General features: G+C 52.2%; 2 protein-coding genes across 4 annotated transcripts; both read left to right on the top strand.

Annotated features, from left to right (window-relative positions):
• Positions 1-1,198: 1,198 nt before the first annotated feature.
• On the top strand, positions 1,199-5,397 carry Bloc1s1 (biogenesis of lysosomal organelles complex 1 subunit 1). Its single transcript, XM_041673182.1, has 5 exons — positions 1,199-1,316; positions 1,545-1,764; positions 2,411-2,483; positions 4,404-4,536; positions 5,177-5,397. Exons 2-5 carry the CDS (start codon positions 1,704-1,706, stop codon positions 5,285-5,287), a joined length of 378 nt encoding a protein of 125 aa, XP_041529116.1. The 5' UTR covers positions 1,199-1,316; positions 1,545-1,703; the 3' UTR covers positions 5,288-5,397.
• A 654-nt stretch (positions 5,398-6,051) lies between these two features.
• Rdh5 (retinol dehydrogenase 5) lies at positions 6,052-12,097 on the top strand. Of its 3 annotated transcripts, none has more exons than XM_041673749.1 (5): positions 6,052-6,147; positions 6,714-7,053; positions 7,194-7,452; positions 11,074-11,237; positions 11,448-12,097. In XM_041673749.1, exons 2-5 carry the CDS (start codon positions 6,744-6,746, stop codon positions 11,669-11,671), a joined length of 957 nt encoding a protein of 318 aa, XP_041529683.1. In that variant the 5' UTR covers positions 6,052-6,147; positions 6,714-6,743; the 3' UTR covers positions 11,672-12,097. The 3 variants fall into 3 exon arrangements, with proteins under 3 accessions (XP_041529683.1, XP_041529663.1, XP_041529673.1); XM_041673729.1 differs by having other exon boundaries at positions 11,442-12,097; XM_041673739.1 differs by having other exon boundaries at positions 6,105-6,147; positions 6,709-7,053; positions 11,442-12,097.
• The last annotated feature ends 280 nt before the right edge of the window (positions 12,098-12,377 follow it).

The following is a 12,377-nucleotide window of genomic DNA, read 5'->3' as shown; positions in this document are numbered from 1 at the left end:
TTTGTTTTTCGAAACAGGGTTTCTCTGTATAGCTCTAGCTCTCCTGAAACTCACTCTGTAGACCAGGCTGGCCTCCAACTCACAGAGATCCACCTGCCTCTGCCTCCAGAGTGCTGGGATTAGAGGCATGTGCATACACTGCTGGAATTTTTTTTGGCTTGGTTGGTTTTTTTTTTTAATTGGGAGTATTGCTATGGGTATTACTATGCAGCCCAAGCTGATCTAGAACTCTCCGTTCTTCCACCTCAGCCTCCTGACAGGTTTACATCTACTAAATATTAATCTAATCACCTTATTTCAGTAACAATAAAACATTATTGAGTGGGTAAGCAAATTGACCAAATTTTTCCCAGCATGTCTTCACTTTTTTTTTTTTTAAGTTGGTTGGTTGGTTTGCTTGCTTGCTCTTCTTTGAGACAGGATCTCTCTATGTAATCCTGACGGCCCTGGAGTTTGCTATATATGTAGACCAGGCTGTCTTTGAATCTACAGAGATCCCCCAGCTTCTGCCTTGGGAGTGCTAGAATCAAAGCCTCCTGCCACCTCAATGAGGTATGCCTTTAACTACTTGTTTTGGGGGGGCGTTGTTTTTGTTTTTGGAGACAGTATTTCTCTGTAGCTTTGGAGCCTGTCATAGAACTGGCTCTTGCAGACCAGGCTGGCCTCGAACTCACAGAGATCTGCCTGCGTCTGCCTCCCAAGTGTTGGGATTAAAGGCGTGCGCCACCACCGCCCGGTGCACACTTGTCTGCACACTTGTAATGCACCCCACAGCCCCAGTTGCTTACGGGTCTGAATCAGAAGGTTCCTGAATTCCGGGCCATCCAGAAAAGCACAGGGAGACGGCACAGACAGAAAGACAGACAGGACAGGTAGGCAAGCAGAGAGGCAGAGCAAGGGACAGAGACAGACTGGAACAACAGCAATAAATTGATGATGTTTATAATTTTTCTTGCTGGAATTAATCCTGGAAGCATTCCTCCTTCGTCAGAGAGGCCCTGTATAATTTACCTTGCACTTTGGCTGCAGCACTTAAGACTTCTGCCACGGCTAAAAAGGGTTCGCATTCCCTGACCACAAAAGGACAGGGATGAACTTGCACGCTCACCACTCACAGCCCGCAGCTTTAGCAAAGCTCCATAGAAGGCCGCTAGAGGTGCCTTAAAATGCTTCACTACCGTGATCACCCAGAGCTGAGGGAACCTTGGGTGGAGTGGCGAGATGACGAGAGAGCTGGGAAGGAAGAGAAAGCGTCCTCTTCTAGGGAGAGGCCCTGGGAACGCACCGAGAACCGGCCAGCGCTGCCAGGAAGGAAGGTGAGGGAAGGAAAAGAATTTCAATGAGTTTGGAGAGCTTCTGCTTTCCCAGTAACAGAACTGGGACGGACAGCATGAGGCCTCCAACCCTCTCGGGGCCTGACGGCCAGGGCACGTGAAAACCGACGCTTCAGATTGACCAAACGGGAAAGCGCTTCCAACTCTGAAAAATGAGCCCCATTAAAGATCAGCTCACCCACCAGCCAACCTTTCTCTTCCCTCCTTTAGGGACGCACAACCAATTACCCAACGCCAAACGCGGAGGGCGGCTCCAGCGTCACGTGACGCCGCGGCCACGTGACCCCCGCCCTGGCGAGCCGAGGCGCGACCCAGCTCCCGCAGCCCGAGGGAGGGGCCCGTTGCGCCCAAACCCAGCTAGATACGACCATGCTGTCCCGCCTGCTCAAAGAACATCAAGCCAAGCAGAATGAACGCAAGGAGCTGCAGGGTGAGCGCAGTCCCTTCGGCCCTCCCGGCCGCGGCCTGGCTTCTGCCGGAAGCCTGGGGCCCGGGCAACTTCCCAAATTAAGAGGAGGACGCCGGCTAGCGGGCGACCCAAGTGCAGGGCAGGGAACTGGGGCACTTCTGCAAATTCCGTTCCCTTGCCAACCCGCTCGGGTCCCTTCGGCAACTCCCCGATCCCGCCGAGGCGACGTCTGAGCCCCGCCCCTGGCTCTTGACACGCGGTGCCCATTGGCCCAGGCAGCCTCTCACCGGAAGTGGGAGGGAGTTAGGGGCAGCCCAGTGGGTTCCAGCCGGTCTGCCACCGCAGCTAAGGCTGTGAAGCGCGGATCTTAAGGCCCAGACTGGGAATCCTGGAGTTGCCAATCTATTGCCCAAAGTAATGGAGAAAGGGTGTCTGGGAAGAGGCCTGGGCGTGCTTGAGGGAGAGAGTCCCTTCCCCTCGCAGGGTGCCAGTTTCCTCACCTCCAAAATAAAGGGGTTTGGTTTTATGTTTGTGAGGTTCTTTTTTAAAGGTCTGACGTTAGTTGACCAGAATAGTAAGTTTCCAGAATAGTAAGAAGTGCGTAGGGAACCCCTTGGCACCACCTCTTAAATACGAAGTCTGCTCCAATCCCTTTCCCCTTCCCCAGAGAAGAGGAGGCGAGAGGCCATCACTGCCGCGACCTGCCTGACCGAAGCTTTGGTGGATCACCTCAATGTGGGGTATGAACCTCGTCCCTCAGCTCGTTTCCTCCATCCACCCTGGTTAGACAAAGTCTGGGCCATCCTCCTAAAGGATCCAGGTGCTTCAGTTACTCCCCTGACCTCCCTCCCTCCCCCTAATGTAACTTCACGGAGACCTGAGTCAGCTTTGACCCCTAAGCAGCTGCAGTGGTCGGGAAAGTTGCCAGAATTCCCCCTCCCCATACCAACCTCCCTGGCACAGCTTGATGCCACCTGGCGAACTCGAGATTCACCCTTTTAAATCCAGCTGTCACTTGGGTGGGAGGGAAGGACAACCTGTCTCACCACATCCCGCTTTCCTTCCTTCCCTCCTACTCTCTGGCAAGCCTGGGAAACAACTGGCAGGAACAAGAGGGCCCAGCTGGTAGAACTGAGGAAGAGCCTATGCCAAGAGCTATGACAAAACCAGGCTGTCTCTTCCCTTCCTTCTGGGTCTCCAGGGACTCTGCCCCCAGCCTCTACCCTGAGTGAGGAGGCCAATGATAGCCAAAGACTTGAAAAGACTTCCTGGAGCTGTGTGACTCAGAGGAACGCAGAGATGGTGCCTTGATCGTCGGCCTAGGGGAAGAAAGGAGGCTCACACTATGCCTTCCACTCAGGGCAAGCAGAACGGCTCAGTTGTAAATCCAGAGACTGAGTCACCCAAGGGAGACGTGCAGGGCTTGGGGGTCATCTCCATTACTCATCTGAGAGAGTAGGTGGGAAATGGCTGTGGTTGGAGCCTCTGGTCTCCTTGGTCTCCAGACAGCTGTCCTCTCTCAATGCTCCCCCCCATTGGCACCTTTGCTACCATTTGTGAGGCTGTTAGATGCCACCCTGCATTCAAGTTTCGAGGGCAGCTAAGCCAAATCCAGATTAGAAAGGGTTTTGTGTTGCTACCCACAGCTCCTGTTCTCCAGAAAATGAAACAAAGGCTTGGTCTGTCTCAGCCCTTGTCAGGTGCCCTGACCGCTTTCCCGGACCCCCACACACACATTCCAGTGGGTGGCGGCACCGGATGTGGAGTCTCCTTTCTGACCTAGAGCACTGGGATTGGGAATGGAAAGGTCAGCTGCTAGTAAGAGAGAAAACGGCAGTTACATAAAAAAGAAGCAAAAAAATCAGAGCACCAACCCCTTGGTAGTCATGGCAACCACAGCCAGAACCTTGATTGACCAGAAAAGAAGTGTTGCCCTCAGCATAAGGACAGGAGTATGTCGTGTGTGTGTGTGTGTGTGTGTGTTCACTCGTCTTTATGGGTGAAAGGAGTATGGGTGGGAGAGTTAGGTGTGACGGCAAGTGCCTATACACCTGTAATCCCAGCACTTGGACAGTAGAGGCAGGAGGATTGGGTCAAGGCCAGCTTCATCCCTATAGCAAATTTGAGGTCCTCCTGGGCCACATAAGACCCCCTCTCAAAGGCAGTGGGTATGAGAAGGCCAAGAAAATCTCTTGGGATAGGCTTATTTGACCCAGGGTTCCTAAGGAGGGGGCTTACTCTCCCATCTCATCCCAGATTCAGGGAGGGGCCTGGTTTCTTTCCCAGCTTCTCACTGAGAACACGGGCCTTCAAATCACTGCCAGATGTGTCCCTGCTGCTAAATTTTCCCACGCCCCCTTTTCCCTTCCAGCTTCTTCCTTGGGGATATCCCCCAGGTTAACCCTCCCTGCCCCATCTCAGCTACAGAAACGCCTTGAGAGGATAAGGAACGGTATGTTTCTCCCAGCTCCCAGATTGGCTTTCTTGGGAACCCTAGAGTTGTAAGGAGCCTGCTTCCTTAGGGTCATACCCAGAAAAGGCCAGAATCCCAAGGCTTCCCCAGCCCTACCTCCTGGCTGATCCTCCCAGCACAGTCATAGGCCCTGAAGACCACCCCCTATGAACCGAATGAGCTGACATCCTCCTCCTCCGATCCTTAGTGTGGCCCAGGCCTACATGAACCAGAGAAAGCTGGACCATGAGGTGAAGACCCTACAGGTCCAAGCCGCCCAGTTTGCCAAGCAGACAGGCCAGTGGATTGGAATGGTGGAGAACTTCAACCAGGCACTTAAGGTGGGCCACACTCAACACTTCGTTGTCTTTATTTGAGCCCCCATTGGCTAGCTTCAGTCTCATAACTGTCTCAGACCTAGGGTTAATGAGGAAGTGGGAGTGGTCCCAGATATTCCTTCTGGTGTCAGAAAAGTCAGAAGGCAGGATTTGGGTTTTTCTTTTTTTTTTCTTTTTCTTTCTTTTTTTTTTTTTTTTTTTTTTCCGAGACAGGGTTTCTCTGTGGTTTTGGAGCCTGTCCTGGAACTAGCTCTTGTAGACCAGGCTGGTCTCGAACTCACAGAGATCCGCCTGCCTCTGCCTCCCGAGTGCTGGGATTAAAGGCGTGCGCCACCACCGCCCGGCTGAAGGCAGGATTTGGGGATGTGACTCAGTGACATGTTGTTTAGGGCCCTGGGCTCCACAGAAAACCCTCAGTATGGTACAAAGTCCAGTCGTGCCAGGTACTCTGGAGCCTGAGGCAGGAGGATAGCTTGAGCCAAGAGTGGAAGCCAACCTGAGTAATGTTGCAGTAATCTGCCTCAAAGAAAGGCAGACAGACAGACAGAAAAGCAGCTGGTGTATCTGAGTGAGCGACCTCATCCTGGGAGGCGTAATCTATCCACCCTGATTCCTAGCCTCCAATCTCCTCTCCCCTTCCCAGGAAATTGGGGATGTGGAGAACTGGGCTCGGAGCATCGAGCTGGACATGCGCACCATTGCCACCGCACTGGAATACGTCTACAAAGGGCAGCTGCAGTCTGCGCCATCCTAGCCTCTCGCCTCTCCCCCATCCTAGCCTCTCGCCTCTCCCCAAACCCTCTTCTTACCCTCCCGAACAGGAGGGAGACTGGAAGGCCACAAATAAAACACAAGGTTCCATTCTGTGTGGTGTTTGACGGAGTCACTACTCCTGCATGGTAGTGGGGTTTCCAGGTCGTTTTCCTATGGACCAGTGCCTTTTGTGGAGGGTGACAATATTCCTCTCACTGCACCTGCTCTTCCTTGAGCCTGGTGCAGGTGCCTTCTGGCTGAGCCGGAAGTTTCCTCATGCCTGCCCAGAGGAGGCCTCTGCTCGAAACTTTCTACTTCCAGACTGGAGTTTCCTGCAGGGAATTAAGGCAGGGAGCAGACCTAGTCCTCGGCTCTGGCTCTCCACCCACCACATGCTCACATGCTCTTCCAGGCTGCCGCTAAGCAGTGTCATGAGTCTGGGCCAGATGGGAGATTAATTCCTGGGGGCACTTTAGGGCTGAGAAGGGAAAAAAAAAATAACAGGTCTAGGGCCACCCACAGAGAGGGGCAGCTACCATCCTTGGTAGTTCCTACCTCCTAGGAGACAGTAGCATAGCCGGTCCAGAGGCCAGGCTGAGAAAGACAGCCTAAGGGGGGCCTGGGCAGAGCTGCCCTCTGCCAAAACCTAGCTTCAGCCTCTTAGCTCCTCCTCCTCATCGCTGCCCTCACCACCCCCCAAACACAGAGAGACTTAACACCCCTGCTCCGCAGCAAGAGTCCATCCCTCCAGACTTTGGCCTTAGCTGTAGCGAGTGTGGGAGCTGGGAAGGCTGGGAGCAAAGTCTGGACGAAAAAGCTTCACACGTTGTGTGCCTGCTTGCCTGCCTGCTTTGCCCAGAGGTGAGTGGCGCGGTGGGAACGGGCCGGGTGCTCTGAAAAGACTTGCTAGGGACGGCATGTGTTGGTCATTCAGGCCTCCAGCTTCACGCGCTGTCCTCACACAGCAGCCCTCCCACGATGCTGAGATGGCCCTGGTGGGTATCGCAGCGCAGTTTGCTAAATGAGAAAACAGGTTCCAAGACAGTGAAGGTGTCCAGCTTCACTTTGAGGCCACCAGGGCTGAAATGCAGGGCTCTCGACTCCAGAAATAAGGCAAGGATGCACCCAGAGGGTCTTGGTGTTCCTGGATTAGTGGAAGGTACAGTGGTACCCCAGGTCCCTCTGCTCCCACACAACACGTTTGTACACAGGGCCAGCTCAGGTTGATTTCATTAGCTACAAACGTCAGCTTGTTTGCTAGTGTGTGCCCACATCTGTTTGGCACAATAAGCCATAACCTGCCAATCATCTGCCAAGCGGATGGTTTCTTGGTTGGTCTGCTCAGACCAGACATTTCCAGCGTAGTAGACGGTAGGGGCCAGGGCTGAAGGGGCAGTGGGAATGACAAGCTTTCCTGCCCAGTCTAGGCTGCCATCTGCAGGGCACCGCATCTAACCATGTGGCTGCCTCTGCTCCTGAGTGCCTTGCTGTGGGCAGTGCTGTGGTTGCTCAGAGACCGGCAGAGACTGCCTGCCAGCGATGCTTTCATCTTCATCACTGGCTGTGACTCAGGCTTTGGGCGCCTTCTGGCACTGCAACTTGACCAGAAAGGCTTCCAAGTCCTGGCCAGCTGCCTGACCCCCTCTGGGGCAGAAGACCTACAGCAGATGGCCTCCTCCCGCCTCCACACAACACTGCTGGACGTCACCGATCCCCAGAACGTCCAGCAGGTTGCCAAGTGGGTAAAGACACATGTCGGAGAAACTGGTGAGTAGTGGAGCCCCCGGGAACCTGGTCTCTACAGTAATCCCAGGAGTCACTGGGGCTGTGGGGAGCAATGGGGTTCAAATCCTCCCAGGAAGAAAACCTTCCCAGAATCCCAGCCTGTGTCTGTCATTTCCCCACAGGGCTTTTTGGTCTGGTGAATAACGCTGGTGTGGCTGGTATCATCGGGCCTACACCATGGCTGACAAGGGATGACTTCCAGCGTGTGCTGAATGTGAACACACTGGGTCCCATCGGGGTCACCCTTGCCCTGCTGCCTCTGCTACAGCAGGCCCGGGGCCGGGTGGTCAACATCACCAGCGTCCTGGGTCGACTAGCAGCCAATGGCGGGGGCTACTGTGTTTCCAAGTTTGGCCTGGAGGCCTTCTCAGACAGCCTGAGGTGAGGGTGCAGAGCTCCAGCCCAGCCTGGAGAGGGACGGGGATCTTACTAACAGGTACACTGGATGCGGGGACAGGCCAGAACAGGAAGAGGAGACAGGGTTATAGAAAGCTGAAACCCCAGGCTTTATCACCTACAGGCTATGTCCTTAAATAGCTTACACTTGTGTGTGTTATTTGAGACTGTGCCATCCTGACTGAGCTGGGACTCACAGAAATCAGCCTGCCTCTGCCCCTCTGCCTCCTAGTGCTGAGCTTAACGGTGTGTGAGCACACCACACCAAGCAGGGACTTTTGGTTTCTTTTTTTTTTTTTTCCTGCAGTTTTTCGAGACAGGGTTTGTCTGTACAGCCCTGGTTGTCCTGGAATTCGCTTTGTAGACCAGGCTGGCCCCAAACTCACAGAGATCCGCCTGCCTCTGCCTCCCGAGTGCTGGAATTAAAGGTGTGCGCCACCACCGCCCGACCTACTTGTTTCTTGAGTCAGGGTTGCACTCTGTAGGCCTGGCTGGCCCCAAATTCTTAGCAATCTTCCTTCTCAGCCTCTTGAGCACTGGCATTACAGATGTGAGCCGCCACACACCTAACGAGGTTATTTCTTTATGTTTGGTTTTTTTTCTTCCAAATCTGTTAAGTCAGAGTGAGACTTGCCTCGTGGGGGTTCAGAGCAAAGTGGGGTAAGTACTAGAACCCATCAGTGCCTTAGATGTTGGGGAAACCTTTTGTCATTTATTTTTAAATGGCATTTACTTACATATATATATATATATATATATATATATATACATATATATATATTCACACACAGAAAACAGACACACATACATATTGTGTGTACGTATGTACACATGAATGTACAGGTGTCATGACTTGCATTTCAAAGTAAATCCATGGGAATCTGTTCTCTCTGAGGTGGCGAGGCAGGAGCCCTTCCTCCTTGGTGAGTCATCCCACCAGCCCTCACATCACTATTTTTGTTGTTGGTTTGTTTTGTTTTTTTGAGACCGGGTTTCTCTGTGTACCTCTGGAGCCTGTCCTGGAACTCGCTCTGCAGACCAGGCTGGCCTCAAACTCACAGATATCCTCCTGCCTCTGCCTCCCGGGGGGGGGGGGGGGGTGCTAGGATTAAAGGTGCCACCGTCACCTGGCTCCTCATATCACTATTAACAGAAAAACTCGGGTTTTTTCTTTCCATCCTCTCTCCCATTCTGTATGAAATAGCTATTACTGTGGGCTACAGTAGGAGTGTTGAGACATGCCCCTAGGCCAGGTCTGCCCTTCAGTTTTGAGACAGGGTCTACTATAGACCACGAGGTCTTTTTTTTTTTTAATGTGTATTGGTGTTTGGCCTGCATGTATGTCTTATATGAAGGTGTCAGATCCCCTGGAACTGGAGTTACAGACAGTGGTGTGCTGCCATGTGGGTGCTGGGACTTGAACCTGGGTCCTCTGGAAGAGCAGCTAATGCTCTTAACCGCTGAGCCAGTTCTCCTGTTCCTTTTCCTTTTATTCTTGAGATAGGGTATCACTTTGTAGCCTAGACTGGCCTCACTCTGCAAGTGCTGGGCTCACAGACACAGCCTTCACTTCGGGCCTCCCATAACATCTGAACAACAATGTTCAAAGTCAGTGGGACCGTAAGGAGCAAAGACGACCATGGGAGCAGGAGAGTCCGAGTCAGGAAGGCTGCCTTCATCACCGTTCCTGACAGATAATTTCATTGCTCTGTCCCCTGGCCTGTTCTTCCAGTCAGCATCACTTGAGTCTCAGCCCAGGCCAGAACAGGGAGGCAGGATGCACCCCTACCTGAACTATCAAGTCACCTGCCAGCTAATACCAGTCTAGAGTCCTCACACCCAGTACTCAGGACTCAATCTTACAAGGCTCTAGATCAAGAACTGACAGCCTGCAGTTATCAACCACATGGGCTCAGCTGCCTTCAGGCTAATAATGGTTTTATATATTTAAATAGTTATATTGTAAATGGTTATATAAGTACATTAATTTTGCCAGATATTGTGGCACACACCTTTTAATCCCAGCACTCAGGGCAGAGGCAAGAGTATCCGAGTTTGAGACCAACCTGGTCTACATAATGAGTTCCGGTCCAGCCAGAGCTACATGGTAAAACCCTGTAGCAAAATAAATAAAAACACTAATTTTGTCTGGCCTGTAGTATGTCAAAATTTACTATCAAGAAAAAGTAAGGGATGGGGGAATGGGGTGGGGAGAGGCTCCCCAGTTATGATCGCTGGGTGATCATGAGGACCCACACCCACGTAACATGATGCCCTCTCCTGACCCTCATATATATGTACATATACACTCACACATGTGCACACACGCACACATTTACGTGAATCTTTGAAGACAGGAACAGAAGGATCCTGAATTCAGAGTTAATCTGGACTATATTAGCAGCCTGAGACTTTAGGCTTGATCCCAAGCACCTACCACCACGAAAGTAAAAAAAATACAGCTTGCTAACCATTAATCTAGTTAATAGAAGAAAATACATAATAAAGGTGTGCTTCATGATACCCACCCATAATTCCAAGACTAGGGAAGCTGAGGCAAGGGACTGAGGACAGCCTGGGCCACAAAACAATCCCCCCTGCCCCCGCACAGTGATACAGGCCTGTAATCCTAGCATTTTCCAGGCCAACTTCTACTATGTATCAAACTCAAGCTACATGAAAACTGATCTCAAAAAAATTTTTTTTTCTTTCAAGCCAGCAAAATGGCTGAGCACTTCCTTACAAGCCGGACATCCTGAGTGTAGTGGACATCCGTGGTAGAAGAAACCAAGCTGTCCTGTGGCATCCAGACATGGACAGTAGGGGGCTGGAGAGGTGGCTCAGAGGTTAAGAGCATTGCCTGCTCTTCCAAAGGTCCTGAGTTCAATTCCCAGCAACCACATGGTGCCTCACAGACATGGACAGTGGCATACACACATACACAAGAAGATTAGCCCAGACTACACAGTGAGACCCTGTCTCATAAAATAAATTTTAAAAAATGAGAGAGAAATATCCAGCCTACATAACAGCTCACACCTGTAATCCCAATCCATGGAAGGCAGAGACAGAAGTTACCAGTTCAATGCTAGCCTGGGCTACGTGAGACTCTGTCTCAAAACACAAAAACAAGGGGTCAGGGAGATGACTCGGAGGATAAGAGGGATTAAAATCTGCTCTTGCAGAAGACCAGACTGGTCCCCAGCACCAACATGGTGGGTGGTTCACAGCAGCCTGTAACTCCCCCAGCACCCACAAGATGGCTCACGACAGCCTGTAACTCCAGCTGCAAGGGACCTGACACCTTCTGACCAGTGAAGGCTCCTGCATACCCATGAACTCATGCAACGCACATAAATATTCAATAAGCTTTAGAAAGAGACTATAAGGAAAAAGTGAAAGATACCAGCCCTGGGCTGGATGGTGAGGAGCAGTTTCTGGTCCACCATACACAGGCCCGAGGTTTATCCTCAGTGCCAAGGAGAAAAACAAGAAGCTCCCCATCCCAGACCCACCAGCAACAGCCTTTCCCGTCAGGATGCGCGCGTCCCTACACTGTCACATCTCAGACCCCTCACTCGTGGGACCCCTCTGCCCACCCTCCAGGCGTGACGTGGCTCCATTTGGAGTACAAGTCTCCATCGTGGAACCTGGCTTCTTCCGAACCCCTGTGACCAGCCTGGAGAGTCTGGAAAACACACTAAAGGCTTGCTGGGCCCAGCTACCACCGGCAACACGGGCTCACTACGGGGAAACCTTCCTCACTTCTTGTGAGTAGCTGGGCCCATATTGAATGCAAGATGAGAAAAAGAGGGCCAGGAAGGTCAGGCCTCGTAGGGAGGAAAATGACAGGCAGAGGGAGGTGGTGTCGCTTCCCAAACTGGGCAGCCAGCCCAGGAGATCTATAAGACAGCCTAAGAGGGATGGCGGGAAGGGAGGGAGCACGCACACACTAACTAGGGGCATCTTCCAAGATACAGATCTCCAAGTGCAGCGCCGCGTCATGAACCTGATCTGTGACCCAGACCTGGCGAAGGTGACCAGCTGCCTGGAGCATGCCCTGACTGCTCGTCACCCCCGAACCCGCTACAGCCCAGGCTGGGATGCCAAGCTGCTCTGGCTGCCTGCCTCCTACCTCCCAGCCAGCCTGGTGGACGCTGTGCTCAACCGGGTCCTTCCCCGGCCTGCCCAGTCAATCTCCTGATTCCAACTTTCCAGCAAAGGGCTGACTGTGAAGGGCAAAACATGTCAGGAGCCATTTTCCCAAAAAGTATAGTAGGGACCATTGTCCTGGGGATGTTTGCAGAGAGCTCCACACCCCAACTGTATTGAGAACTGTTTGTTGGCGGAGCCCACCCCACACCCAACTATCTTGAGAGACATCTGTTAGCAGAACCCGCCCCACATTCCAATTATCGAGAGAATTGTTTGTGGTTGGAATCACAAAAGGAACGATTCCGCTTGCATAGAGAACACTGGTGACCAAGTGTGAGTCGTGACCATTGCTGCCCCATTGCTGCCCCGGCAAGATCCCTTCCTGTCCTTGCCATGCCCCTGCCCCCATCCCAAGCCAAATTCCTCATTCAAGGGCTATATAAGCCACAACCATTTCACTAATAAAGTGAGGCTTTGACAAGAGAATTTTGCTTGGCCTCGTTCCTCTTTCCCGCCCATGTCTTTTTCAGATAGTGCCTCTTCGGGACCCTGGAATAACTGACCCGCTGGGCAGGTTTACAAAAACATGTATTTCTGTCTCCACTCTGGGGCTGCCTGGTTCCTGGCACAAAGTTGGCTCTCAATAAATATGTATTGTTTTAAAAGAAAAAGTAGGTGGACAGAAGTGAAGGTACTCGTGGGAGCCTGGCAAGATTTAGTGTCTAAAATCCCTAAACTGCCTAGAGCGGGTACTC

The sequence above is a fragment of the Microtus oregoni genome, unplaced genomic scaffold (genome assembly GCF_018167655.1).
Source record: "Microtus oregoni isolate MIOR12 unplaced genomic scaffold, Mior012 000001F_ref0000356, whole genome shotgun sequence".
NCBI lineage: Eukaryota > Metazoa > Chordata > Mammalia > Rodentia > Cricetidae > Microtus > Microtus oregoni.
This window is presented reverse-complemented; position numbering and strand designations above follow the sequence as displayed.